This window comes from Xenopus laevis, chromosome 2S (assembly GCF_017654675.1).
Source record: "Xenopus laevis strain J_2021 chromosome 2S, Xenopus_laevis_v10.1, whole genome shotgun sequence".
Taxonomy (NCBI): Eukaryota; Metazoa; Chordata; class Amphibia; order Anura; family Pipidae; genus Xenopus; species Xenopus laevis.
Genome location: NC_054374.1, coordinates 29238499 through 29266273, shown reverse-complemented (window position 1 = coordinate 29266273; position 27775 = coordinate 29238499). Strand labels below are relative to the sequence as shown.

Genomic DNA, 27775 nt, shown 5'->3' with positions numbered 1-27775 from the left:
ATTGTATCCTTTTTATATGTGAGATTTATTTGACTGTGGGGTAGTACCAGGAGAAGAAGGAATACAATTAGGAGAGCAGAATAACAAGTTTAGTGCAGTAACAGATGATCCACCAGTTAAAAGCATGCCAATGGAAGAAGGGTGTCAGTCTGTACAAGTTATTCCATGTGGAGAAGGTTCTTCAATCAGTTGTATGACAAAAAAAACAGGATCCCTGTTCCTCAGGGGTGGAGCTTACAGATAGAGATTGGTCTTATATATTCCATTTGAATGTAATGTGTTGAAGGCCATGTAACCCTTGTGGAGAGAAGTGTATAGAACTTTAGCTTATGTGTTTACTTCAAAGAGGAGGATGAGTAGGATAAAGTGGTGGAAGTGAGATTTCCATTCTTGTGCACCCGGGGCCGCTCTAGCAGGAGGAACAGGAGCAGTTTAATAAATGTAAGCGGGATTCTTGTTCCTTCAGGGCAGCCCATGTGGAAAGAAAGGCCCAACCATATTAATAGTTAGTAATTAGGGAAGTGGCCTTTTCCAGTGTAGGTCACATTCTTGTTCCTCTAGGGTACATCTAAAAGAGGAGGGGCCTATATAAGTGTAGGCAATATCTGGGCATCAGAAGAGCGGCATATAATAGATTCTTGTTCCTCCTGGGTGACAGAGTGGGTAGGGGAGTAGTCCTTTCTCAAGGCATCAGTATTGTGTGAGCACATGGCCTCTAGAATTGTAGGCGGGTTGGTGGTTCCACAACCACAGGGATATATGTTACCAAAACAAACTTGTTATCTTAGGCCCTAAGATCTAAACAGAAGGAAATGTCCTGGGGCAGGATCAGCACACGGAGGAGGCACCTTGGCCTAAGGACGGGTTCTGAAGGAAGCGGCTCAACTTATCAGCCAGGGCATCCAACTGAGCTGTGTCGGCATATTTCAGGAGGTTTGCCCTTCGTACAAAGTAATGGCGCAGGAATCGTTGCCTGGCGCATTTCTGGAGTCTTCTAACAATGCGCAAGAAACATCGACCCAGGTCCTTCCAGGCTTTAGCTGAAGGGTGCCTCTCACTGGCCCAAAGGAAAATCATCTGCAAAGAGATATATTGTTGAGAGACTTCAAGATACCCATTATGGACACCATGTTACCATTGATGAGAGGTTCAATATAAATCTGAGACATTCATCGATGAAATTATCAAGGTAACATAGTAATTCTATCCATGTAGCCTGTTCTGCCCTCTTCTAGGGTTCCCAAGTTCTATCTAAAGTCTTCTCCTCAAGAACCCATTTGCATCTCCTCAAACAAAGACAGGAGACATATCTGGGGGCATCAGAGAACTGGGTTTAGGATCCTCCTATTCTTAGATATTAAAATAAGGGCCTCTAGATACAGACCTGTAAATGCTGGGAGTTGATAACTGGGTGATTCCCTGGGCACCAAACATCTTCCTTCATCTGACGAACAGCCCGATAGCACTTCATCCGGCACCCACCATCGTCATCCATTGCCTCCAACAGGAGGCGCTCTCCTCTCAGAAAAGATAGCTGCCAGTGGTAATTTGATCGAGCCAGGAGGTCAAAACCAAATGACTAATGATGTTGGGTTGGTGGCAGAGATAAAGAAAGAAAGAAGATGAAGATGAAGCAATAAATGAACTGAGGGAAAGATGCACAGATGTAACCTCAGATATCCTGATAACCCAAACAACCCAACCATCCTAATCCTTGTCTGTTCCAAAATATAGAGGTCCAAGGTGCACCCCAAACAGCAGCCAACTGTCTTACCTACTTATCTACAGAGGTCCATGGGTACCTCAAATGTAACAACAGACATACACCCCAACTGTCTCATCCACAGAAATCCTTGGTGTACCCAACATAGTAACAGTATCCATACACAAATTAGGAGAAAGGTGCAAAAAAAGCAAATCTTGGTCACTACCACTATATAATGAATGCAGTAGTAAAATATAAATGATTGTAAAAAAAAATTTTAAGAAAATACTCACAGTTCACCCCGGTCTGTATGTGCATGTATACAAACCAATAGCAAAGGATTTGAGTATTTTCAAAAATAATAAACCAAAAAAGTGGTTAAAAGTTCAAATAGATTTATTAGCACAATACCGCATGATACTTTTTAAGCCTCACCTGTATTGTCCCAATAAATGTATTTGAACATTTAATAGAGTTTTGGTTTATTGTTTTTGAAAAAACTCACATCCTTTGCTATTGGACAGTATCCATAGACCCCAACTGTCTTACCTACTGCTGTTCCTGATTTTCTTCAAACCACAAGCTAATTCCCATTCCATATCCAACCCTAATGGTAATCCCCAAAGTATTCATTATAGGTAGTTATTGTAGGTCCCGCCACCCCAGCTAGAGGGTATTTATCGTCTCTATTAGGGATACACCGAATCCAGGATTCCGCCTTTTTCAGCAGGATTTGGATTCAGCCGAATCCTTCTGCTTGGTCGAACCGAATCCAAATCCTAATTTGCATATGCAAATTAGGGGCAGGGAGGGAAATCACATGATTTTTTGTCACAAAACAAGGAAGTAAAAAATGTTTTTCCCTTCCCACCCCTAAATTGCATATGCAAATTAGGATTTGGATTTGGTTCGGTATTCGCCGAATCTTTCGTGAAGGATTAGGGTGTTTGGCCGAATCCAAAATAGTGGATTTGGTGCATCCCTAGTCTATATGAAAATATTTTATTTTAGTCTTTTGGTACCTTGACACATTGTACTCTCTCCCTTAATGGCCATCGTTTAAAGAAACGAGGCCACTGAGATTTTTTAGGCCAGTATCCAGGAACTTCAACCACAGGCACCAGCTCCACTTCAACCATCTGCTCTGAGGTCTCCACGTTCAACCTGATGGAAGGGCCATAGGACTCCAGTACATTCACCTTGTCTGAGGAGTAGAAACATAGTTCAGACACTGAGGAGGCTGACTAATGGGAACTCATGTGACACACATCACACACATCACACACTCACAGTGGCACAATATGCAAATTCACCCACTCAAGCTAATGTGGTAGGTAGGTTGAGCTTTATGAATTTTAACCCTTACCAGAGAGGCTGCAAAAAGTGATCGCCCTATAAAGATGTTCCAAGAAGACATGTATGATCCGGGCAGGCACAAGGTCCCCCTTGATGTTGACATCATTGTCATGCCAATGGGGAGTGCTCTTTTGGAACTGCTCTATCTCCAGCCACTGGTGCAGCTTCTCGGGTTCCATTGCTGGTGCAAGGAGTTGGGTCCCACTTGGGGAGTAGTAACGCCACCGCCGAGTCTTCTTCTGTCTGAAACCACTTAAACCCCGAAGGGGAACAGTCACCAAGAATTGGGAAGGGCTCAAAACCTGAAAGTAATATGAAGTCAGGACAATAATGAGAATGCATGAAATCCAGAATGGCACTGGGGAATATTATTTATCTAAATTATTAGTACAGGAGGTTCCCCCAAATCCTACCTACCTTCACAGATAAATGGCATTACTACATTTACCTCACCCGGGGTGAGAGAGTTCTGATTCTCTGTACTTCCTTCTCCTGGGCTGCTTTTTTTTCCCATGGTCAATCGGGAACCTTACCCTTGGTAAGTGGACACATGCTATCCAGTACTCTAATGGCCAATTGGTTCAGGGTCAGACTGGGCCAGGGGGACACAGGGAAAAAATCCAGTGGGATTTGTTTAGAGAAGACTGTTCAGGCTTCAGGGGAGGGAGCAATTTCTTTAGCCTCTAGCTACCTGGAACCTATCAGTGTTTATGATAAAGGCCCTATAACAATTTCTAGATTTGCACCCCCAGGGGACTTTGTACATACAAACATTGAGGGCAAAACACTGATATGTGCAGACTGACAAATAGAGTTGGGGGCTATTGTAGCCACAGAGAGAATGGGACAAGGAGATCATGTAACATGCAATGCGTGATGCACATACATGCAGTCTCACGTGTACCTGAATACAGGGGTGAAGGGTGCGCCTTCCCCTTTGGAGTGCAATCCACTGAGCCAGCAATTCTGGCTGATCCTGAGCAATCGAGCAGTCGGAGAAACAAAGAGAGAATTCAGAACTGACTGCAAGGGTCACATGTATATCACTACAGCTCAATTTCAGTCTGTGGGATGGACAGGTTGGTCTGATGCAGGGAAAGGCTTAATGTCAGGTCAGGGACAGTCTGCTGCAGGGAAAGGCTTAATGTCAGCTCAAGGACAGTCTGCTGCAGGGAAAGACTTTATGTCAGCTCAGGGGCAGTCTGCTGCAGGGAAAGGCTTCATGTCAGCTCAGGGGCAGTCTGCTGCAGGGAAAGGCTTAATGTCAGTTCAGGGGCAGTCTGCCACAGAAAAGGGCTTAATGTCAGCTCAGGAGCAGTCTGCTGCAGGGAAAGATTCATGTCAGCTCAGGGACAGCTTGCTGCAGGAGAAGAGTTCATGTCAGCTCAGGGACAGTCTGGTGCAGGGAAAGAATTAATGTCAGCTCAAGGACAGTCTGCTGCAGGGAAAGACTTTATGTCAGCTCAGTGACAGTCTGCTGCACGGAAAGGCTTAATGTCAGCTCAAGGACAGTCTGCTGCAGGGAAAGACTTTATGTCAGCTCAGTGACAGTCTGCTGCACGGAAAGGCTTAATGTCAGCTTAGGGACAGTCTGCTGCAGGGAAAGGCTTCATGTCAGCTCAGGGGCAGTCTGCCACAGAAAAAGGCTTAATGTCATTTCAGGGGCAGTCTGCTGCAGGGAAAGAATTAATGTCAGCTCAGGGACAGTCTGCTGCAAGGAAAGGCTTAATGTGAGCTCAGGGACAGTCTCCTGCAAGGAAAGGTTTAATGTCAGCTCAGGTACAGTCTGCTGCAGGGAAAGGTTTAATGTCAGCTCAGGGACAGGCTGCTGCAGGGGAAGGCTTAATGTCAGCTCAGGGACAGTCTGCTACAGGGAAAGGCTTCATGTCAGCTCAGGGACAGTCTGCTGCAAGGAAAGGCTTTTTTTGTTCAGTGTAAAAATAAAAACTGGGTAAATAGATAGGCTGTGCAAAATAAAAAATGTTTCTAATATAGTTAGTTAGCCAAAAATGCAACTATAAAGGCTGGAGTGATTTGATGTATAACAAGTCAGTCAGGACACTACTTCCTGCTTTTCAGCTCTCTTGGTTTACACTGACTGGTTACCCTGGTTACCAGGCAGTAACCAATCAGAGACTTGAGGGGGGGCCACATGGGTCATATCTGTTGCTTTTGAATCTGAGCTGAATGCTGAGGATCAATTACAAACTCACTGAACAGAAATGTCCCATGTGGCCCCCCTTCAAGTCGCTGACTAGCTCAGAGTTATAGAGCTGAAAAGCAGGAAGTTGGATTCTGGCTGTTTTATTAGACATCCAGTCACTCCAGCCTTTATACATTACATTTTTGGCTAACTAACTATATTAGAAACATTTTTATTTTGCACAGCCTATCTATTTACGCAGTTTTTATTTTCACACTGAACTATTCCTTTAATGTCAGCCCAGCTAGCCTGGACTGGTAGTCAAAATAGGCCCTGCAATTCCAAGTACAAAGAGGGCTAAACAGCCCCCTACCAGCCGAAACAGCCCTCTACCAGCCCACTATATGGTAACTTTCTATGGAACCATACAGCAGCCCCTCTGGCATTTACCTGAACCTACAGATTGCCAGTCTGGGCCTGCAGCCCAGTGACATTCTGCTGCGGGAAAAGAGTGCATGTCAGCACAGGGACAGTTTTCTGCAGGACAATCTTAACGTCAGCTCAGGTACAGTCTGCTGCAGGGAAAGGCTTAATGTTCGCTTAGGGACAGTCTGCTGCAGGGAAAGGCTTAATGTCAGCTCAGGGACAGTCTAATGCAGGGAAAGGCTTAGGTTGACTCTACAAGTATAAAATCATAGATAATAACGTTTAGGAAATGGTTGCTCTGTGTAAGGTAACGACTGTCCATCTGTTCAGTCAGCAGCCTAATTGGTGGATAACAAAGAGTATTGCCATTTTTATGTTTTCTACTGGAGGAAGCACTCGCCCAGCGTAACATATACATCAGAGAAAAGTTGAACCCAAAAACCCAGTGGCCACAAAGCACAAAGCTCAGGGACAGCTTGCTGCAGGAAAGGCTTAATGTCAGCTCAGGTACAGTCTGATGCAGGGAAAGGCTTAATCTCAGCTCAGGTACAGTCTTATGCAGGGAAAGGCTTACATTGACTCTACAAGTATAAAATCATAGATAATAAAGTTTAGGAAATGGTTGCTCTGTCCATCTGTTCAGTCAGCAGCCTGATTGGTGGATAACAAAGAGAATTGCCATTTTTATGTTTTCTACTGGAGGAAGCACTCGCCCAGCATAACATATACATCAAAGAAAAGTTAAACCCAAAAACCCAGTGGCCACAAAGCACAAGTGAATGGAGATACCACCTCTGCTGTTCGGAATGACACAATGTTGTGTATATTTGAATGGACCCAAAATAAATGTTAGAGGTGAGGATCTGCTGTAAGTTGGATTCAGTGACGAGGCAACAGATGGCAATAGAAGCCCGGACACTAGGGGTGTGGGTGATCCACATTTAATAGTAAGTGGACTTGAATCTGGGTTTTGATCTACAGGCTAACAATCTCCAATGTAACAGTTGCCAGAGTCCCTGCCAACCTGGGCAAGGGCCACAGATGTTATGAGGTCAGGCTTTTCTTACCTTCAGGCTGTCGCTATGGATCCCGGCGTTGGAGATACAGTGGAACCTGGAATCTCTGTTACTGATATCAGAGGTCACTTGTAACAGTATCTTCTGCACCTCTTCCACCATCCTGGACACCCGGCGATGTCGCAAGTCCTCCTGACAGATTGTAAGCAGTGGGGCAAGGGAAGAAATTTGTAGGTGGGGGGCACCAAGCAAGGAGTTATTATGTCCACATCAGGCTTCACATTATACCTGGGGCCTAGCAGTGAAGCAGGGCAGAAAATAAGGGCAGGTACATGCCTAAAGTTGGAGGCAGATTGACCAGGGTAAATGAAGAACAACGTTGCACATATGTGGTTGGGGGGAGCTCTGCATTACATATGGGGCCCACCAGCCCAGCTCCAGTGAGATGATACATGCATGAGATACTTCTCCCTGCCACATAGATTAATGTTTAATAGCTGTTATCTGGTTTCTAGGCTCAGTGGCCTTAGCAACCATGTCTTCCCTTGTTGAAATGAGACACTACTCCAGTTTGTGCCCCTTTTTCCCTCTCTCAGTCCTAGTTGTGTCCTTCCCTCGCCCTTCCCTGCAGCGCTGTGCCCAAATCAATGAACTGACTAGTGGGAGAGGTTAAAAGGGTTATGGAGTCTCCCAGATAGAGGACAGTGACCAGCAGGGGGCAGCAGTAAGGCCTCATGTGGATCTGATAGAGATTAAACAGTTAAATACGCTGATACCCACACCAGCAATATAGAGAAGGTAAGAGTATTGTTTAAAAGCTGTTGTTTATACTTTTGGTTGGTATAACATGTTCTTTACTTTGCAGTATCTCTTTGGTGTATAAACTCAATGGACACTGTGTATTCATCCACAGACATTACATGGACTTTTAGCCACTATTGTGAACACAAGGACTTTTCATGGATACGTTCTGACCTCTAATTATCACCCATGGGAGCACCGACACTAAACTGGACTAATTATGTAACTGACGTGTGGGGTAGTTAGTCAGGTCACTATGTTCTGCTTAATGTTACACTTGAGAAAGGCGCCTTATGTGTCACTTAGGGTATAATAATTGTTACTTTAGCCAAATTCTCTCCTTTTCACTCTCAGTAGCAGCCGATAGAGACAGGGTTGGGGGGGAATAGGGGGACAAGTGTTACCGTGTTTAGTAGGAAATGATGAACATCCTCAGCCTTCACTCCCTTCATCTTCCCTGATGATCCCGATGACCCAAATACAACCGTATCCCCTCCCTGCAAATATATGAGCCCCATTACACAGATACACCCCACTTCCTATTGGATGATCACACAAGTGCTCCCCTCACCTGTACAACAGTGGCTCCAATACCAACACAACCATATCAGTCACATTCCCTGGTACCCATGAGCCTCCCTGCTTTACCTGTGTACTCACACTCACCCTACACTCTCTTTTCTATACTCAGCACCTCTCTCTACCCCTCTGTACTCACACTCGCCCTACACTCTTTTTTCTGCACTCAGCCTCTCTCTCTGCCCCCTGTTCTCACAATCGCCCTAGTTGCCACTTGGCCGGTATTTTACCGGCCTAACCGGTAAAAATGATGGTTGATCCCATTGTTATTAATAGGGAAAAAAGATAAATATATAGGAAGGCTGATATTTATTTCCAGAAAAGGTGGCAACCCTACACCCTACACTCTCTTTTCTGCACTCAGAAAAAGAGTGCAGCCTTTCTTTGCCCCTCTGTACTCATACTTGTCCTACACTCTGTTTTCTGCACTCAAACTCAGCTTCTCTCTGCCCTCTGCACTCAGATTCAGCCTGCTCTATGCCCTTCTGCACTCACACTCCACTCTCTGTTCCTCTGTACTCATACTCAGATATTCTGTGCTTCCTCAACATTGAGACTCTGCCTTCTCTACCCTGTACTCATCCTCCTCTGTACTCTCACTCATCTTACACTCTATTTTATGCACTCACACTCAGCCTCTCTCTGCCCCCTCTGTACTTACACTCTCTCTAAACTCTTTGTTCCTATGTACTCATACTCAGCCTATTCTGTGCTTCCTCAGCATTCTATCTCTGCCCTCTCTCCTCTGCACTCACACTCAGCCTCCTCTGCCCACTAGGTGCCAGGTGCCTCTGCCCTGTATGGACTCACCTATGTGTGTAGCTCTGGGGTCCCCGAGTGCTGTGGGACAGGTGCTCCTGTGGGTTCCTCTCTCTCTCTTTCTCTCTCTCTGGATTATGTCCGGCTGGTTCCTGCCCCAGAGATGATTTATTTTCTGTTCCAAACTTTACTGTAAACAGAGGACAATTGGATTGTCTGAGTGGCTCATTGGCAGCGGGGCCCACACCCTCCACCCCCCCCATCCAGCCCCAACCACCAATCAATCTGCTGTATTGAGCAGTGTTTCCACTAAACACACAAAACAGCAACACAGGGACAGAGATAAACACAGGGACAGACTAACAGGGACAGACTCACAGGGATAGACTTGCAGGGACAGACTCGCAGGGGCACTTCTCATGGGATTTATTATCCTGCATGGCCAATAGGTGCCCCCTCCAGTGTGAGTGTTTGGGAGCAGGTAAGTCTAATCGATTCCACTCAGCTTTTGTTTGTACCCAACACAACCCCCCCCGGGCCCCTTGCTGAGTTGCCCCACCCTGTTGTGCCTAAGCTTTAGTTTATTTACTCTCTATGTGTGTGCGGCGGCCTGGCAGTTATAAGGGTGATCCTCAGTGTTGCTCATTGGGGCCCTCTGGGCGGCACCTAACAGGGAAGAAAGACAAATGAGACAAGATGCTGCACAGAGAAGTTGCCAGCCCAATGGGTAGGCTGGGTACCAACGGGGATCAGAGTTACTTTAGTTGGGGCTGATTTGGGGCATTTTCATAGGCACCTTGGTTACAATGGGACAAATGTATGGAACAAAATATCTGTAGCTGTGAGTTGTGCCCCGGGGCACATGGTGGGTCACCAGGTTAGGGAATGGGCACACCTACGTATGAATATTCTGGGGAACCCTAAGCTCTGCCTTCTGCAGGGCATTTCCCTAAGGGTCACAGGAATCACAACGACAGGAGAGTCACGGGCCTGGTACCTTCCCAATCCTCAGGGCCATGTGCCCCATAACGGACCCTGCAAGTTGGTTCCACAACCAGACGTGATGAAATGTCACCTTGGCATGGTGCCCTAGTGTCACAGGGGCCCATGGGGGTGCAAGTTTTGTACTGTGTAGCCCAGTATGTGGCCCTCCTGTATCCCAAGTGCTATTACCTTCTGCCAGAATCTGGGCCCTATCACTTCTAACAGCTGCCTTGTTTATTGCCATTCATTGGCCTTAGGGGCCCATAATGTTCTTCATGTGTGGCCCGGGGCACAATGGGAAGGGCAACCCTGTGCCAGTGACCCACTCAAGCACAATATCACAAGTCCAATTGACCCAGCAGAAAAGAGATCAATGTTTCCCTGGCAGCCCCCACCCTGGCGCCCACTGACCTCATTCTGCCCACGGCCCCTGCTCCGCACTGTACAGGAGGCACCATCCCCGTGTCATGTGACCAGTAACTTTGCCCCATCCCATTTTGAAAGCAGATTGATTAAATGTCACAAATGACTTTACCACTAACTGGGAGCTGTGGCTGATCTACTCCCTGATTTGTCACTCACAAAAGTGCACCCTCAATTGCACACAAACCAGTAGAGCTGCCATGGGGACAAATGACCCAACTCCTCTACCTGACAAAAAATAAAACCAAAGAGCAGATTGGTTGCTATGGGAAACTAGGCTAGTTAAATTTAGCACCCATATTTAGCCTCAATGCATGCTGGAGGGAGCAACTTTACCCACACTTACTCCGCACACAGCCAGGAGGCCCTATTGCAAGGCTATTGTGTCCTCAATAGGAGTGCCCCTAGTAAAGAATGGCTGGGGGTTTATCTGCCTCTATTAAAGAAAGGATGGCGTTTATCTGCCCCTAGTAAAGAAGGGCTGGGGTTTATCTGCCCCAAAGAAGGGCTGGGGTTTATCTGCCCCTAGTAAAGGAGGGCTGGGGGTTATCTGCCCCTAGTAAAGAAGGGCTGGGGTTTATCTGGCCCTAGTAAAGAAGGGCTGGGGTTTAACTGCCCCTAGTAAAGAAGGACTGGGGTTTATCTGCCCCTAGTAAAGAAGGGTTGGGGTTTATATGCCCCTAGTAAAGAGGGGTTGGGGTTTATCTGCCCCTAGTAAAGAAGGGCTGGGGTTTATCTGCCCCTAGTAAAGAAGGGCTGGGGTTTATCTGCCTTTAGTAAAGAAGGACTGGGGTTTATCTGCCCTTAGTATAGAAGGGCTAGGGGTTATCCAGGGCAGCCATCAGGGGGGGACAGGGGGGAGAGTTGTTGGGGGCCACGAGGGTAAGGGGGGCCCCGGCCACGCCACACTTACTTGACTAGCCGGGCCCCCCATTTTTCTGAGACCTGCTGACTTCGAGAAGGCATGGATGTTTAAGGGGCCCTGGCCACCAATTTTCTTATAATGTGGGGGAGGGCCCTGGCCACCAATTTTTTTTCTCATGTGAGGTCCTAGCCACCAGTATTTTTTAATGGGGGGGCCCTGGCCACAAATGGTTTTTTATGGGGGGCCCTGACCACCAATATCTTTTTATTTTTTATAAACATGTGGGAACCCTCAATATTTTTTTTGTTTTTTTACTGTGTGGTGGGAAGGGCGGACCTGTAGGTGGGGCTTGCGGTGGGTGCAGCCCAGGGGGCCCTGGGAATTTTGTCGTATGGGGCCCTGCGATTTCTGATGGCGGTCCTGATCCCCACTGTTACTATAGGCACCATCTCATCTACCAGTGGATTTTAGTTTTTGGGGGTCCTGGCCACCAATAGTGTTCTATAACTTGCGGGGGGGGGGCAGGCCAACAATATTTTTTTTTACTTGCATGGGTCCTGATCACCAATGGCTTTTTATAACATGTGGGAGGGGGCTGCCCACCAATGGCTTTTTATGGCTTAGGCGGTTTAAAGTTTTAGCTTTGATGTCTGTGTGGCCTTTTTACTGTGGGGTGGTCAAGATATGGGGTGCGGCTTGAAGGTGAACGGGGACCAGGGGGCCCAGAAAATGTTGCCCTACAGGGCCCCGTTATTTCTGACGGCGGCCCTGGGTTTATGTGCCCCTAATAAAGTAGGACTGGGGTTTATCTGCCTCTAATAAAGTAGGGCTAAGGTTTATCTGCCCCTAGTAAAGAAGGCTAGGTGAAAGCACATACTAAGGGCCTGGGGTTCATACTAAGTCCTCATTGGGGAACAGGTACATGAATGAGTGGGAGGACCACTACCCTATGGTGAGAAGTGAGGAGCAGGGAATGCTGGGTAACATGATGGGGTATCAGTACCTGACACAGGTGGGATACAGCTCTGAGCTACAAATATAGACAATGTTGAAGGAGGCGCTGATGTTCAGGTTCCCCAAGAGAGACAGGTACTGAGAGAGGCCCAGAACCTGAGGGTGGGAGAGAGAGAGAAGAACTGCTGGTTACCCACAATCCCTTGTGTCATGAAGTCTCATAGAGAAAAGGGGTGCAGGGTGTATAGAGAAGAGGGGCACATACTATATATACAGTGTGTATGAAGAAGAGGGGTGCAGCTATATGTACAGTCTATATATAGAAGAGGGGCACATGTTGTATGTACAGTCTATATAGAGAAAAGGGGTGCAGCTGTATGTACAGTCTATATAGAGAAGAGGGGTGCAGCTGTATGTACAGTCTATATAGAGAAGAGGGGTGCATGCTGTATGTACAGTCTATATATATAGAGAAGAGGGGTGCATGCTGTATGTACAGTCTATATATATATATAGCGAAGAGGGGTGCAGCTGTATGTACAGTCTATATAGAGAAGAGGGGTGCAGCTGTATGTACAGTCTATATAGAGAATAGGGGTGCAGCTGTATGTACAGTCTATATAGAGAAGAGGGGTGCAGCTGTATGTACAGTCTATATAGAGAATAGGGGTGCAGCTGTATGTACAGTCTATATAGAGAAGAGGGGTGCATGCTGTATGCATGCACCCCTCATGCATGCATGAGTAACACAGAGTAACAAAGTCACAGAGTAACAGAGTAAAACAGAGTAACACATAGTTACAGATTAACATAGTAACACAGAGTAACAGAATAAGTCAGATTAACAGAGTAAAACAGAGTAAAAGAGTTAAACAGAGTAAAAGAGTTAAAAAGAGTTGCAGAGTAACATAGTAACACAGAGTAACAGAGTAATTCAGAGTAACACAGAGTAACTCAGAGTATCACAGTAACAAAGAGTAACAGAGTAACACAGAGTAACAGCATAACAGCCTAACAGCGTGAGAGAGTAACAGAGTAACACAGAGAAACGGAGTAACACAGAGTAACGGAGTAACAAAGAGTAATGGAGTAACACAGAGTAACAGCATAACAGAGTTACAGAGTAAAACAGAATACGAGAGTAACAGAGTAACACAGAGTAACAGGGTAACAGAGTAACACAGTAACACAGAGTAACCGAGTAACATAGAGTAACACAGAGTGGCAGAGTAACAGAGTAACGCAGAGTAATACAGAGTAACACAGAGTAACAGGGCCGGACTAAGGTGTAGGCAGAGTAGGCACGTGCCTAGGACGCAAAGCTGGGGGGGTGTCCTGCAGAGTAACACAGAGTAACAGAGTAACCCAGAGTAACGGAGTAACAGAGTAACACAGAGTAACAGCATAACAGAGTAACGGAGAAACACAGAGTAACAGCATAACAGCGTAACAGAGTAACAGAGTAAAACAGAGTAACACAGAGTAACAGAGTAACAGAGTAACACAGAGTAACATAGTAACACAGAGTAACAGGGTAACACATGGTAACATAGTAACATAGAGTGACACAGAGTAACAGGGTAACACAGAGTAGCAGAGTAATAAAGATGAACAGAGTAACCCAGAGAATCAGAGTAACAAAGTAACACAGAGTAACCACAAGGGGTGCTGGGAGGTTGTTTTTTTTAGTATATGTAGGTGATCTTTATGTAGTGACAGAGGTTCTGAACTTATGTGCCAGGACCCAAAAATGGGACCCTATTCTATTAAGCGAGGGACACCAATGTTTAGTCACTGTGTAGTTTAGGAGGAGTAGGGTAAACACAAGGGGGCACTGTGAGGCTGTTTTGTGTAGTGCAGGTTACACACAAGGGGACGCAGTGTAAATCGCTGGGACAGGGTGGGCTTCATTCACCCTGGGCTGCTAAACTGCCCCTTCTCTCTGTGTCTGCAGAACATGTGACTTATTTATTGGTCTCTGGTTACATTTTGGGGGCTGGCAACAGGGCTCTGAAACAAAATGCATATAAAGGAATCTTTCTCCTTCCAATAATTTTGTTTAGCTGCCTATGGAAGATATTTTTGCAATTTTGCACCTTTGCAATTGGTGTGCATCTTTTTTTTTTTCAACAAAAGCTTAGTTGCTATGGTTGGTGAGCCTAACAACCATTTTCCACGGGCCTAATCCCAAAATCCCAGACAGAGAGAAGGGGACAGGGGGCAGAGATTGGCTGGTGGGTGAAGGGCACCCCATGTGGAGGCTGGTGGTCTCTGCTCTCTGGAGACTTGGGTGGGGGCAAAGGGGTGCATTCATTTGAAACAAGTAAAAGTCAAGTTAACTAGTTTAGCTCAGTTCAGATTTTGTTAGAGCATTGATCCACTGCTATTTACACCTTCCAGATAATATGTCTTAAACATAAATTATTAAATAATCTTTTTGCAGCAAAACCCTCAGCATAGAATGCTCACCTATCCACGATGACCTGGGTGTTTAAACCCCATGTCCCACGCTTATGGGTTTGCAAACACTTCAAACATGCATGATGGTAATAGAAGAAAGCGCACTCACCAAGGTGGCCCCGGGTGCATCACCCCAAATCCGTAGCTGGAAGCGAATGGTGAAGAACAAAAATCTGGCAAGCACTCCGTGTTCCACTCGTTGATTAAAACAAAAGTTTATTTCAGCAAGTTAAAAACATCAAGTCCTGACACGTTTCATATCAAAGATACATAATCATAAGGATAGTATACATTGTATTAAATGGCTTTTTAAATCAACAATTTGGAAATGACATCATTAGCTAATTAGTTCCAATTAAAACCAAAACAAGCCTCGATTTGATAAAACTCCCTTATTCTCTAACCGGCTGAAATCATTTGCAATTTTTTTTTATTTATAATAGAAGCATGACCTAAAAAATGTCCCAAATTCATGGAGATGTATAAACTCCTCTGTTGGCAAAGCAAGGGTTAATGGGATTTATTCTGCCAGGCACTAAAGCTCAATTGAAAAAGTTTTCTTGCTGCTTCATGCCATGGTACTACCCACAGTCTGGGCACACATTGCCTCTGGGCTCATAACCCCGAGTTGTATTTGGCACCTGATTAACCCTTACAAGTCCAATGATACTGTGTCATACTTGGTCATTCCAGCAGCTGTGTATGTGGGTGTGCTGCACACAGTGTAACCCCCATACCCTGACCAAATAGCCAGCACAGTATGTTTGAACTATAATAATACCCAGCAGCAGCAGCCAGGGGGCATATGTGCCAAACTCTGCCCAGTGTGCCCGCTGTATTTACCCTGCTCATGTCTCTAGCACAGTATATGTTCATTGTGCAGCGCCACCCACAAAAAATCTGCAGGGGGGCCCACGGTGCATCTGCAGACCCCCTACTTCTTCCCCCCATCCACCCCCAACCACTCATTTGAAGTTTGAAACAGCTGGGGACCCTGTGATCCGAGCCCCGCCATGTATGGTAGTTACTATTCCTGTGCCACAGAACTGTCTCTTTATAGTGCCAGCAGGTTGCTAACTTCAGCAACCCTGGCAACTACACCTCTCATGGCTTTATTGTGCTGCGATTGTTTAGCCAAGTTCCCCTTTAAACTGAACTAGGGGAAGTCAATATTAGAGAGTAATGAAAATCCTATTTTTATCCCAGTGCCTTGGTGGGGGGAGAAGAGGTCACATACTAAGACACCCATTGACCCCTCTCCAAGTCCCACCTGTCTGTGCCTGTGCTTATTTTCCTTGTGTCCAGTTGTACTCGTGAGCCTGACTGTAAGGGTCTCAGCTGTTTTATAACCCCCAGTGGTCTCGGTGGCATCTGATTGTATGTGAGTTTTCCTGAAATCTCTAGTGAGACAGTTCCTACTACCTGTTACCCCTTTGTACCCCAAATGAAACCCTGTGTGTGTGCTTAAATTAGGGTTGCCACCTTTTCTGGGAAGAAAAAATACCAGATTTCCTATATATTAATAATTTTTACCTATTAATAACATTGGGATCAACCCTCATTTTTACCGGCCAGATGGCAACCCTAAAAAATTGGCCAGGGATTGGATGAAGCTTAATTAGGAGCAGTTTGTGGGGTGCCCATAGTATTTGGGGCGGTTCCATATGTCCAGACATGGAGGAAGTTTTTCCTTTGGTTCTTGAATTCTCTCCAGGGATTCTGTTTATCTCTGTGGTATCAGAGTCAGCTGATCCAGTGGAGAGTCCAGTGATGTCCCCGGCACAGACCCCTCCCCCCCCACAGTCACACACATCCAAAGATTTTGGGTTTTAGGGTTTGGGGGTTCGCACAATGTTTTGTAATAAATCTGTTTCCTGGTTTTATTTCCTTATTGTTCCTCCATCTTGTTTTGTACCAACCTCTCAGTGATTGGTCAGTGTCTCATGTGAGTGATTTGTGTCTCCCCTATCTCCCCCCAGTAAGTCCTATGTCTGTCCCATCTCGTCTGTCCATTCCCCTATCTACCTAAAGAGGATGGGGTAATAGTGAAGCAGTAACATATCTCCCAACTGAGCCATTGTCTGTGGGACAGTCCTAATTTTGAAAACTCAGCCCACAGGCCCAAATTTTAATTAAAATGTCCCAAATTTCTCTTTGATCTCTTGCACTGACACCAGACACAGATACAAAGTTTCTGAAACTTAATTAAATACGAGGCTTTTGCAAGAGAAGACAGAATACTCAGCCCTTGCACTGAGATACAATTGTAACTAATAAGATAAACAAGTCTCTTGGGGAAACTTAGACACAGAGCTCAAAGGGCAAGTTCACCTTCTTTAGCAAAACTGATGTAACACATAAAACATGGCCCTAAAACTCCCACAAATGTGTTCAGACTTTCCATAACCTGCCAAATTTAGTAAAACGGACATGGTAATGGGGGGGGGGTGGCTATGAAATGGGCGTCATCAAACACATTTTCACTGTAGTACATGCACCAGACCTTTTTGTCCCTCTTTCTGATTTTCAAATGTTAGGAGGAATGTAGTGGGGGCAATAGTCAAGGTGGGGGGGGGCAATAGTGAAGATGGGGCAATAGTTAAGGTGAGGGGTAATTGCTCCTATTATTATATTTACCCTTTATTCTAGTTGCCCAAACACACAGAAACTGCAGTTTGTTATTTCCGGCACATATCTGGTTAAATAGAGACTGACTGGCAGAGGCTGGAGAATATCATTCTTATTTTAAATAATGTGGCCCTGCAGTGTCTGGGGCCCCATCAGCAGAAAGAGCAGCCGGAATAGTCCTGGGGCAGAGTTGAGCCCATTTATGGCAGTTACATCCCCCCTGGCATGAGCCAATGAGACTCCCTCACCCCCGGCCTTTGTCCTCCAGCTCCGGCTGCCACTGATCCCCCAGGTGCCCCCGGCTAATCCTGCCCTGTGTCTGGGATCCATGTGCCTATATTTAGGCCTTAAACAACTGTGTCCTAAAAATGGAGAGGGGGGAGTGGGTGAGGGGGGCAATGTAAGGTTTCCTGGTCACTCTGCTGCTGCCTGTCCCACTGTCTCTGCTGCCTGACAATGTACTGGCTCTGGCTCCTAGTACTGGGGGCCCTGGGGCCCTTGGTGGGGACTGAAGAAGGCCTCCATTTCCCCACATATGATGGCAAAGACCGAGTCCTGGAACTGGGGGAGAAGAACTACCGGCAGCTGATGAAGAAACACAAGGTGTTCTGCATCCTGCTCCAAACTGCACCCCCATCTGGGGACAAGATTGCCCAGCGGCGCCTCCACCTCACTGACATGGTCCTGGAGGTGAGAATTGGGGAGGGAATTGTACAGTCTTAATTGTCTCCAATCAGACGTGTAGAGCATTGCAGAGCCAGTCAGTAGGAAATGCAGAGCATTGCAGCACCAGTCAGTAGGAAATGCAGAGCATTGCAGCACCAGTCAGTAGGAAATGCAGAGCATTGCAGCGCCAGTCAGTAGGAAATGCAGAACATTGCAGCGCCAGTCAGTAGGAAATGCAGAGCATTGCAGCACCAGTCAGTAGGAAATGCAGAGCATTGCAGCTCCAGTTAGTAGGAAATGCAGAGCATTGCAGCGCCAATCAGTAGGAAATGCAGAGCATTGCAGCGCCAGTCAGTAAGAAACGCAGAGCATTGCAGCGCCAGTTAGTAGGAAATACAGAGCATTGTAGTGACAGTCAGTAGGAAATACAGAGCATTGCAGCGCCAGTCAGTATGAAATGCAGAGCATTGCAGAACCAGTTAGTAGGAAGTGCAGAGCATTGCAGCACCAGTGAGTAGGAAATGCAGAGCATTGCACCACCAGTTAGTAGGAAATGCAGAGCATTGCAGCACCAGTCAGTTGGAAATGCAGAGCATTGCAGCATTAGTCAGTAGGAAATGCAGAGCATTGCATTGGGGGTTAGGTGGTACTGTGGAATCTCTGGGACTTGCAGAGTTTGCTGGTGAAACTCATGATAAATATGTGGGAACAAACCCCCTGCAATGAATCATTTTTGGGGTGCTCATGAGTCAGCTAAAGAATTCCTTTGGGTGTTATTGGGGTACCTAGAAATGATTGGTCGTGCATACAGATTATTGGGGTATCTAAAATGACTATTCGTGCATATAGATTATTGGTGTGTCTAGAATTACTGATCATACTTACTAAGTAGAATGGGAACCAACTTTAAATCTGATTATGCCCCGTGCTCCCCGGTTACACTCCACTTAGTTTCTTTCCAGGGTCAATCAATCTGGAGCATCAGCAGGTACTGACAGGACTCCCCCTTATTGATACTCACAAGTGGCTCATTGTGTTTTGTATTTTATTTGGCTCATATTCATCTAGCGCTACTTTATACAGCACTCCCACACCTTGTGTCTCAACTTTTTACCCTTTTAGATTATAAGCTCTTTTGCAGAGGGACCTCTTCACCTATTGTATTGGTTGCTATGAATATAATTCTGTTTGTTCTTTGTATAAACACATTTATTTTACAGCACTGAGGAATATGTTGGCTCTCTAAATATACATGTTAATAATACTCAGTGACTTACTGGTCCATGGAGCTTACAGTCTGGTGCATGAGGGGCAGGGAGATTCAGTGACTGATCCAAGAACACAAGGGTCTGACACAGGAATCACCCTGTAGGACCATCTCCTTATTAACACTTCTTTGTACTTAGCTGTCAGGTAATGACACGGTTAACCAGTACCACCCAGAGGGGCTCATGCTTAACCATAGGAAATAGGAGCCTCCACCCCCCAACATGGGGCTTTCCCTGGTCATGAAATTCCCTGAAACCAAACAGCTGAATCCCCCCCCCCTTCCAGGTGGTGCCCTTGGTAACCCAACTCCTGCAGGGCACTGGCATCACCTATTCAGAGACATCCCCAACATGAGGGGTCAGTGATTAACAATAAATTCACAAGTCCTGAAATGGTTAATTTGTGTCTGTCTGTACATTCCATGGGAGATTGACTGAGAATTCAATATTCTGAAGTGGGGGCAATTTCTATTAATGGAGGGGAATATACATTTCAGCACCAGTGGTGGTGTAATGTACAGAACAGGGCAATACAGAGTAGAGGAAGATATAGTGCAGGCATGTTGGAAGAATGTATAGTGCAGCTGCAGCCACTGTGTGGGGAATGGAAAATTCAGCCACAGTTGAAGGGGGAATATAAAGTTTAACTGCAGTGGGGGAAATGTATAGTTCAGCGAGGGAGGATGGATATGTTTCTTTGAGTAGGCTGGTTAATAGGTTAAACCAAGTTCCACCAGCCGTCACTACAGTGAGCTGATATATGATGAATATAATGGAGTTTATGGATCAGCTGGTAATTCCATAGCCACTGGTTCTTTTCAGCTGTATTTTCTTAGGTGCATCTTAAGAACAACCATCCTACTGACCCTAACCCATCTCAACCATTCTACTCATCCTAACCCATCTCAACTCACCATCCTACTGACCCTAACCTACCTCAACTCAATCATCCTACTGAACCTAACCCATCTCAACATCTCAACTCAACCATCCTATTCATTCTAACCCATCTCAACTCAACCATCCTACTGAACAAAACCCATTTCAAAATCTCAACCATCTTACTGACCCTAACACATCTCAACATCTCAATATGCCCATCCTACTGACCCTTAATAATTTCAACTGAACAAATCTGCTATATCTAGCTCATCTCAACATTTCAATTCAGCATGTTGCTGACCCATACCTATATGAACTCAGCAAGTCTTCTAACCCTTACCCATCTGAAAACGTTCCTTACCAGATTATAAAATACCCAACAATTTAACTCCCTCCCAACTAGTTCAACTCAACAAATCAGTCTACTCTAACTAAGAACCAAAGCTGAATATAAAATCTGGCCCAACATCTTTCTAATATCAACCCACATGTTGTCCATGCAAAGTTCTAACTGCACCATCTAATGGCTCTGTTCCAGCCTGGAGCTTAAGTAGCCCTTGCCCATAGTGTGATCTGTGTAATGTTCCCTCATTGCTCCAGTGGTTGCTACAAAGTAAAACCCAGCTGAATTATTCTGTTACTTTCCAGCTCACAGCTCAGGTTCTGGAAAGGAAGCAGATTGGATTTGGACTTCTAGACCCAAAGAAGAATTCCAAGATTGCAAAAAAACTTGGTAAGTTTTGTATGTTTTGTTTTTTCTGCTGCATTTTTCAACTGTCCCCTGCAACTGCACTTACCTCAAGCCTGTTGTGTGTGTCAGTGTAGGACATGTTAGCGACTGTGTGTGAAAGTTACATTGGTAGGAAGTATTGCAGTGTAGCAGACTCACATTGCAGGGAGGTCGGAGCATGATGAGGTTTTACTCAGCTAAATTGGAAGGAGGGCAGATATTTAGCTGGTTGCAGTTAGTTTGATTGGGAGCAGGATGGCAGTTAGTTAGTTGGATGGGAAAGAGCAAGGTGGCAGTTACTAACATGGATCAAGAGGCGTGGGTGGCAGTTGAAAGTTACTAAGGATTCACCAAATCGGGATTTGGTTCGGGATTCGGCCAGGATTCAGCCTTTTTCAGCAGGATTCGGATTTGGCCAAATCCTCCTGCCCGGCCGAACCTAATCCGGAATCCTAATTTGCATATGCAAATTAGGGGCAGGGAGGGAAGTCGCATGACTTTTTGTAACAAAACAAGGAAGTACAAAATGTTTTCCCCTTCCCACCCCTGATTTGCATATGCAAATTTGGTTTCGGTTCGGTATTCGGCCAAATCTTTCGCAAAGAATTCGGGGGTTTGGTTGAATCCAAAATAGTGGATTAGGTGCATCCCTAAAAGTTACCCAATGCACAACGTATCTGGGCACAATATTTAGTTGTTATTCAGTTGTACTGGGAGAAACCAAACACGGATTTGTGGAAAGGCCACCAGGGCCCGGGCCTAGGGTGGCAGGATTTTAGGGGGCAGCATGCTGCCCAACTACACCCACATTGGTTCAGAAACACTGGGGATGCACAGGAGATACAATAGATTTTTCAATTTCCCACAGGCAAATCCCTATTGCTCCGGTTCCCGATGATGAAAATAAAGGGGAGGGGACAGGGGCAATGAACGGCAGCGGGCAAAGGGGCACCCATTATGTAAATCTGGCCCTGGGAGGAACAGCTTGGGAGTTGGGGAGCACTTGGTTATCAGACCATTTCCTAGGATGTACCCACACTGATCACTGATACTGATCACAATGTTCCACTGGATTCCCAAACAGGGTGCTCTGAGGAGGGCAGTCTTTATGTCTTTAAGGAGGACAATGTCATAGAATTTGATGGGGAGATGGCGGCCGACGTTATCGTAGATTTTCTTCTTGATGTGAGTTTTCTCGAATTAATGGATTTGTTACTCCAGTTTTTTTTATTTACTGATTAAACTTTTCTGGGTATCTCACCACCTAAATATATTTCTCACCCAGCTGATTGAAGATCCTATTGAAGTCATTAATAGTAAAGTGGAGCTGAAGGTCCTGGACCACATGGAGGAGGAAATGAAACTGATTGGCTACTTTAAGGGCGAGGATTCTGAGCGTGAGTATTAAGGACATCTGAGTTTGAATCTTCATGACTATGACTGTGAGTGTAATGAACCAATGAACTGAGTACTTTCAGTGGTCTCTGAGGCTGTGTGATTGTTTTGGGGCCCATGCACTGAATATCTCATTACCCTTCTTCCCTCAACTGAAACCCCAGTTTATTTTTGTGCAATCTCCTTCCTTGTGCAGATTACAAAGAGTATGAAGAAGCTGCAGAACATTTCCATCCTTATATCAAGTTCTTTGCAACCTTTGAAAAGACGGTAAGAGACAGCTGGGGAACGGGAGAGGGAGGCAGATTCAAGAAGAGACATACAGAGGAGAAAGAGTTACAGGGTGTGGCCTTTTGGGAGGGTAGTTACCTTGCACCAGGGGATTTGGTTTGATGGATTTCTGTAGATCTGGGTCCATAAATATCCGGCAATAAGGAACCTTTCCTGGCAGGTGGCCAAGGCCCTCAGCCTGAAGATGAATGAGGTGGATTTCTATGAGCCTTTCATGGAAGAACCTGTGACAATTCCGGAGAAACCCTACAGCGAGGAGGAACTGGTGGACTTTATCCAAAAGCATAAACGGTATTAACTCTATTACTTGCCAGTACCCAACTGATTCATCTGAAAGCCCATAGCCCCTCTGTCCCCAAAGTCTTCCATCTCATTTCTATTTGTATTATTCTCCATTTCTCTTTTAGAGCCACATTGCGCAAGCTCCGCCCAGAAGATATGTTTGAGACCTGGGTAAGGACTTTACACCACTCACTTGTTATGAGGCAAGGGGACCCCTGGAACTATAGCAGGGTGACTGTTACCCCAATGTTTCTATATATCTGTAACATTGTTATGAGCTAAGGTGGCCCAGCCTGAAGGCCAGTTAGGGGAGATTTGGGGTGAGTGCTTATTTGTGTCCTAGGTACCCCTGGAACTATAGCAGGGTGACTGTTACCCCAATGTTTCTATATATCTTTAACCTTGTTATGATCTAAGGGGGCCCAGCCTGAAGGCCAGTTAAGGGGGATTTGGGTGAATGCTTATTTGTGCCCTGGGTACCCCTGGAAATATAGCAGGGTGACTGTTACCCCAATGTGTCTATATATATCTGTATCCTTGTTATGAGCTAAGGGGACCCAGCCTGAAGGCCAGTTAGGGGGAGATTTGGGTGAGTGCTTATTTGTGCCCTGGGTACCCCTGGAACTATACCAGGGTGACAGATACCCCAATGTTTCTATATATCTGTAACCTTGTTATGAGCTAAGGGGGCCCAGCCTGAAGGCCAGTTAAGGGGGATTTGGGGTGAGTGCTTATTTGTGCCCTGGGTACCCCTGGAACTATATTAGGGTGACTGTTACCCCAATGTTTCTATATGTAGTATTTAAGCTAACTGGGGGGGTCTGACCGAAAACTGTACTGCGAGGGGTGAGGCGGAACCCAAGGATAGTGGAAATCTAAATATCTCACTCTCGCACCTCCCCCATGCTCAGTGTTGCCATTGCCCCTCTGCTGTTGATGCCCCCCAGGCTGATACCTGATCCGGTCACACAATGACATTAGCATTTAGATGGAATGGCTAATAATAGTGCGGATGAATCCTGGGCACTCGGGTGACACAATGAGAAGTGACAGATAATCTCAGCACTGGGGCTGCCAATTTATAGCCAAATGGCCCTGCCTAGGATTAACCCCTTATTCACTGCTTGGAGTTGTACATATCTAGTATTGCTATAGGCCTCTGATCAGCCTGATTAACCCCTGAAGTGCTGTAAAAGGATTCCAATTATCCTAATAGCAAATTCTGATGATTAATTAACCCCTGATGTGCTGCTTAGTGATGTCATGTAATATTAATGTGGGATTCACTTTACAGGAGGACGACCTGGACGGGATCCACATTGTTGCTTTTGCAGAGGAGGAGGATCCAGGTGATTTGACAGAAAGACAAAGTCAGGGATTTGCTATGTGCAGTAACTGCAACAGCCAATCAGGCTTCGGCTTTTATTATTCTTCCAGCATTAGGCTGAACAAAGCTGGCTGCTGATTGGTTGCATATGTTTGTCTGTGAGTTGGACAGGCCCAGCAGGTATTATTAAATCTCTTAGAAGTGTTTCACTATCTAAGGAAAGAGAAGATTATAAATATAGAAGGGGAGAGAAGAGGGAGGATAGGGGGGAGAGTAAGGCCAAACAGTTGGGGGGGGGAGAAAAGGAAAGGAGAGGGGATGAGAGACAGAAGGAGAGGCGGGAAGGGGGTTTATGGAGTAAAGAGACAAATGAAGAGGAGAAATATAGAAGGGGAGAGAAGAGGGAGGATGGGGAGAGTAAGGCTAAACAGTTGGGGGAGAAAAGGGAAGGAGAGGGGATGAGAGACAGAAGGAGAGAAGGGAAAGGGGGTAGAGAGACAAATGGAGAGGAGAGATAATAAGGGAGATAAGAGGGAGGATAGGGGAGAGTAAGGCCAAACAGTTGGGGGAGAATAGAGAATAGAGGCGGGGTGGTGCTAGTGTTCCCTACAGTTTCCCCATGGCCCCCTAGCAACGCTGTGTGCATGCATGAGTAGAAATACAGTATATAGTTCATGTTTTGCTGGTGCACAAGGGGCTAAAAGCAGCAGGGTGGATGGATCCCAGTTCTTGGAATGGTAGAACCCCATTCTTCTGAGGGCTCTGTCCCTATGTGTTAGATGGGTATGTCGGTTGCTCTGGGGGTCTCTGACTCTCCCCCCTGTATCACAGACGGATATGAGTTTCTCCAGATCCTGAAGGAGGTCGCGCGGGAGAACACGGAGAATCCGGAACTCAGTATAATCTGGATCGATCCCGATAATTTCCCTCTGGTGAGAAATGAAGGGGCAATAATGCGCTTGTGTTGCACTAGTGTTTCCTGCTGTGATATAATTGCACTCCTCTGCTTGTCATTCGTGTGGATGTGATGTCATTGCACCGCTCTGCTCCTCACTCATGTGGCTGTGATGTCACAGTATAAACAAATGAAGAATTGTATCATGAGCCAGGATTTTGCACAAGGCTCCAGGCCCAGATGTGCAAACTGTGGATTGTGGCAAATGACAGGGAGGCAGGTGTAAGAAGCCACAGACACTATTTATTTTGGGTCTCTGTGTACTTGTAATGCCAGGGCCTATTTTGGTTCCCAGTCCAGACCTGCACTATCTGTACCAGAATGTGTGAATTATATTTGCAAGCCCCCCTCATTTATCCCTGAATATTAGCTTTAGACATGAGGGCAAATGAGATCCCAGCAGCCCTGGGCAGACAGATGGGCACAAGTTTCTGCTGAACCCACACAGTCCTGGCAGCAGCAGTGATGTTACACTAAATGCCCTCTAGTGGCCAGAAAGGTGCAGAGCAGCTGGTCAGTGCTGTTGCAGCAGGTGGGCTGCTGTATAGTCACAGCTGGGTGTTTCTATCCCTGGCAGGGCTGTTTGTTATGGGGCTGACAATTAGAATATAGATATTTTTAACACCAGAAATGCTTTTTGCCAAAAAACAAATAACTGCTCACACTGGGCATGGTGTAAAATAAACCTGATAGGTGGGGATCCCAGTCTAGAGCAGAATTATCCCATAATATCTGAAGTTGAGGGGTGGCCCTCTATCCCACAATGAAGACTGTTTGTGGTGGGCAGCCAAAAGCAGGGAATATCACCTCGGGTGCCGGTATCTTTAGGATCAGTGGGACGGGAACATCCCTGGGATATTATGGGTGCAGTGGACAAAACAGTGAATGCCAGTGTTTCCTTTATTGGATCATTTATCTCCCAGTGAGACCCTTAAGGTGCAGTCACACTTTGCCTCAAACACTGGCACCACCAACCCTTCCCCCCAATGGAATTCGGCAGCAGGGAGTTAACTGGGGCCCAACATTCCATTCCTGTGGGTCACGATCCAGTCTCCCGGAACTTGGGAGGCAATTAAACAACAACCACATTCTACTGAGACCGCAGGAGAGCAAACACCTACAGATGTGTCTGCATGATGTCACACTCTAATTTCTGTGTCTGCATGATGTCACACTCTGATTGACATGATGTCACATTGATTTCTGCATCTGCATGATGTCACACTCTGACATGATGTAAGATGGAGATCTATTGATTGGATAATATAATTATAGCAACCCGTGAATAATATCTAATTGTGTTGCACCACCCTGGCCTGGGAATTTGTGATGTTACAGTTGGTTGTTTGTGTCTGTATGATGTCACTGATATTCAGCGCCGTGTGATGTCATATGTTGAGTTCATGCTGTATCTCCTCTCCACAGCTGGTTTCCTATTGGGAGAAGACATTTCACATTGACCTGTTCAGACCTCAGATAGGAGTTGTCAATGTTACAGATGTGAGTATTCCCATAGATCCGGAATTCTGTGTGGAATGTGCCACTGCAATGACCAGCACGGACTTGAGACCCTTAGGAAGTAAAATGTACAGGTTACTTATAAATGCCCCCCCCCCACATTACTGAGGAGTCCATCAGCTCTGGGTCATGCACAACATTTTACCTAATTTTACATGAACCCACCAGAATACCAATGGCTAGATAGTTGGACCCCATTCTGTCAGTCCTACCCCTCAACCCAAATGGATTCTATGAGAAACACCATTGGACTTATTTAGTAATACAGTTGTGAATGTGCCCCAGTGCAGGTACCAGTGCTGCCCTCAGTTCACTATGTTAGAAAATGAAAGCAAAGTTCTGATTAGTTACTATGGGTAATATCGCTGGGTCAGTTTGGTACCAGTGTTTGTAAATGAGTCACAATGTCCCATCTGATTCGCAGGCTGACAGCGTCTGGATGGAAATGAAAGATGCAGAGGATCTGCCGTCGCCCGATGAGCTTGAACAGTGGATAGAAGATGTCCTGTCTGGGAAAGTCAATACAGAAGATGATGATGATGATGATGACGACGACGATGATGACGACGACGATGACGACGACGATGATGACGACGACGATGATGAAGACGATGATGATGACGATGATGAAGATGACGATGATTACTAAAGTATCATTCATACCAAGAACTGAAATGTTGGCTGATCTGGGCCAACACCAGTCCAATTAACACTGGTTTGTTCAATGCAGAACCAGAACCCAGATGTGGTTCCCCAAACCAGATGCAGTATCTGTCGCATTCTTTTACAGAACCTTTCAACCCACAATATCTACAGAAACAGCATTATACTGGAATTTTGATTGGTTAACCTCTTCCACACTGTCTGAGAAACACAAATTAGTTATTTTATCTGATAAATGTGAGTCAGGGTTTTATTTCTTCTGTGTTCATGAGTTTTGCCCATTTTGGTACTTGGCTTACATGACACACAAATAAACTGTCTTCCAATAGACTTGTGGCATTGAGGGTCTCCTTAGCAGAAGGGGCTTATCATGTTGGAAAAAATGGTTGAGGCACAAAAGAATGTGGCTGATGGATTTGTATGAAATGAAGAGTTTCTGGGTAGCTACTGGTCTGCCCCCTTCTAGGAATCTAATTTTAGGGGACAGGCCAAGTGAAAGGATCTGATGTGAGAACAGGGAGTTCTATTTACAGACATAATAGTTCATGGCTGTGAGAAGAGATTAAGGGGCAGTCTGTAGGGGGTCTGTGCACTAAAACCAGTACCAAGACCAATTTGAATTATATATTATTGGTGGAGGAGGTGAGCATAGTTACCAACAAAAAACAGTCCCAGGAGCAGATCAGTCAGAAGGGAATT

The 27775-nt window shown here is 45.7% G+C and overlaps 2 protein-coding genes across 9 annotated transcripts; one reads left to right on the top strand and one right to left on the bottom strand.

Moving 5' to 3' along the window:
- Positions 1 to 9: 9 nt before the first annotated feature.
- mab21l3.S (mab-21-like 3 S homeolog) lies at positions 10 to 9179 on the bottom strand. Of its 7 annotated transcripts, XM_041583119.1 has the most exons (9): positions 9164 to 9179; positions 8837 to 8975; positions 7852 to 7944; positions 6698 to 6838; positions 3966 to 4037; positions 3072 to 3363; positions 2728 to 2909; positions 1385 to 1579; positions 10 to 1077 (listed from the first exon to the last, which is right to left on the bottom strand). In XM_041583119.1, the coding sequence occupies exons 3-9, from the start codon at positions 7897 to 7899 to the stop codon at positions 829 to 831; spliced, it is 1179 nt and encodes a 392-aa protein (XP_041439053.1). In that variant the 5' UTR covers positions 7900 to 7944; positions 8837 to 8975; positions 9164 to 9179; the 3' UTR covers positions 10 to 828.
- On the top strand, positions 9127 to 27406 carry casq2.S (calsequestrin 2 S homeolog). Of its 2 annotated transcripts, none has more exons than XM_018249026.2 (11): positions 9127 to 9266; positions 20564 to 20648; positions 21730 to 21830; positions 21931 to 22042; positions 22237 to 22310; positions 22492 to 22622; positions 22739 to 22784; positions 23908 to 23962; positions 24772 to 24872; positions 26321 to 26395; positions 26838 to 27406. In XM_018249026.2, the coding sequence occupies exons 3-11, from the start codon at positions 21795 to 21797 to the stop codon at positions 27060 to 27062; spliced, it is 855 nt and encodes a 284-aa protein (XP_018104515.1). In that variant the 5' UTR covers positions 9127 to 9266; positions 20564 to 20648; positions 21730 to 21794; the 3' UTR covers positions 27063 to 27406. The 2 variants fall into 2 exon arrangements, with proteins under 2 accessions (XP_018104515.1, XP_018104514.1); XM_018249025.2 differs by lacking the exon at positions 9127 to 9266 and adding an exon at positions 17193 to 17789.
- The last annotated feature ends 369 nt before the right edge of the window (positions 27407 to 27775 follow it).

Bases quoted from the DNA above. Each gene is read 5' to 3' on its own strand.
- mab21l3.S (XM_041583118.1), bottom strand. From the start codon at position 7,965: ATGGGGCTCATATATTTGCAGGGAGGGGATACGGTTGTATTTGGGTCA. The intron at 3,364-3,965 runs GTACACGTGAGA...TATTACTTTCAG, and splicing joins CCCTTCACCCCTGTATTCAG to GTTTTGAGCCCTTCCCAATT. The intron at 2,910-3,071 runs GTAAGGGTTAAA...TCTACTCCTCAG, and splicing joins CACTTTTTGCAGCCTCTCTG to ACAAGGTGAATGTACTGGAG.
- casq2.S (XM_018249025.2), top strand. From the start codon at position 17,556: ATGTACTGGCTCTGGCTCCTAGTACTGGGGGCCCTGGGGCCCTTGGTG. The intron at 21,831-21,930 runs GTGAGTTTTCTC...TTTCTCACCCAG, and splicing joins TCGTAGATTTTCTTCTTGAT to CTGATTGAAGATCCTATTGA. The intron at 26,396-26,837 runs GTGAGTATTCCC...TCTGATTCGCAG, and splicing joins GAGTTGTCAATGTTACAGAT to GCTGACAGCGTCTGGATGGA.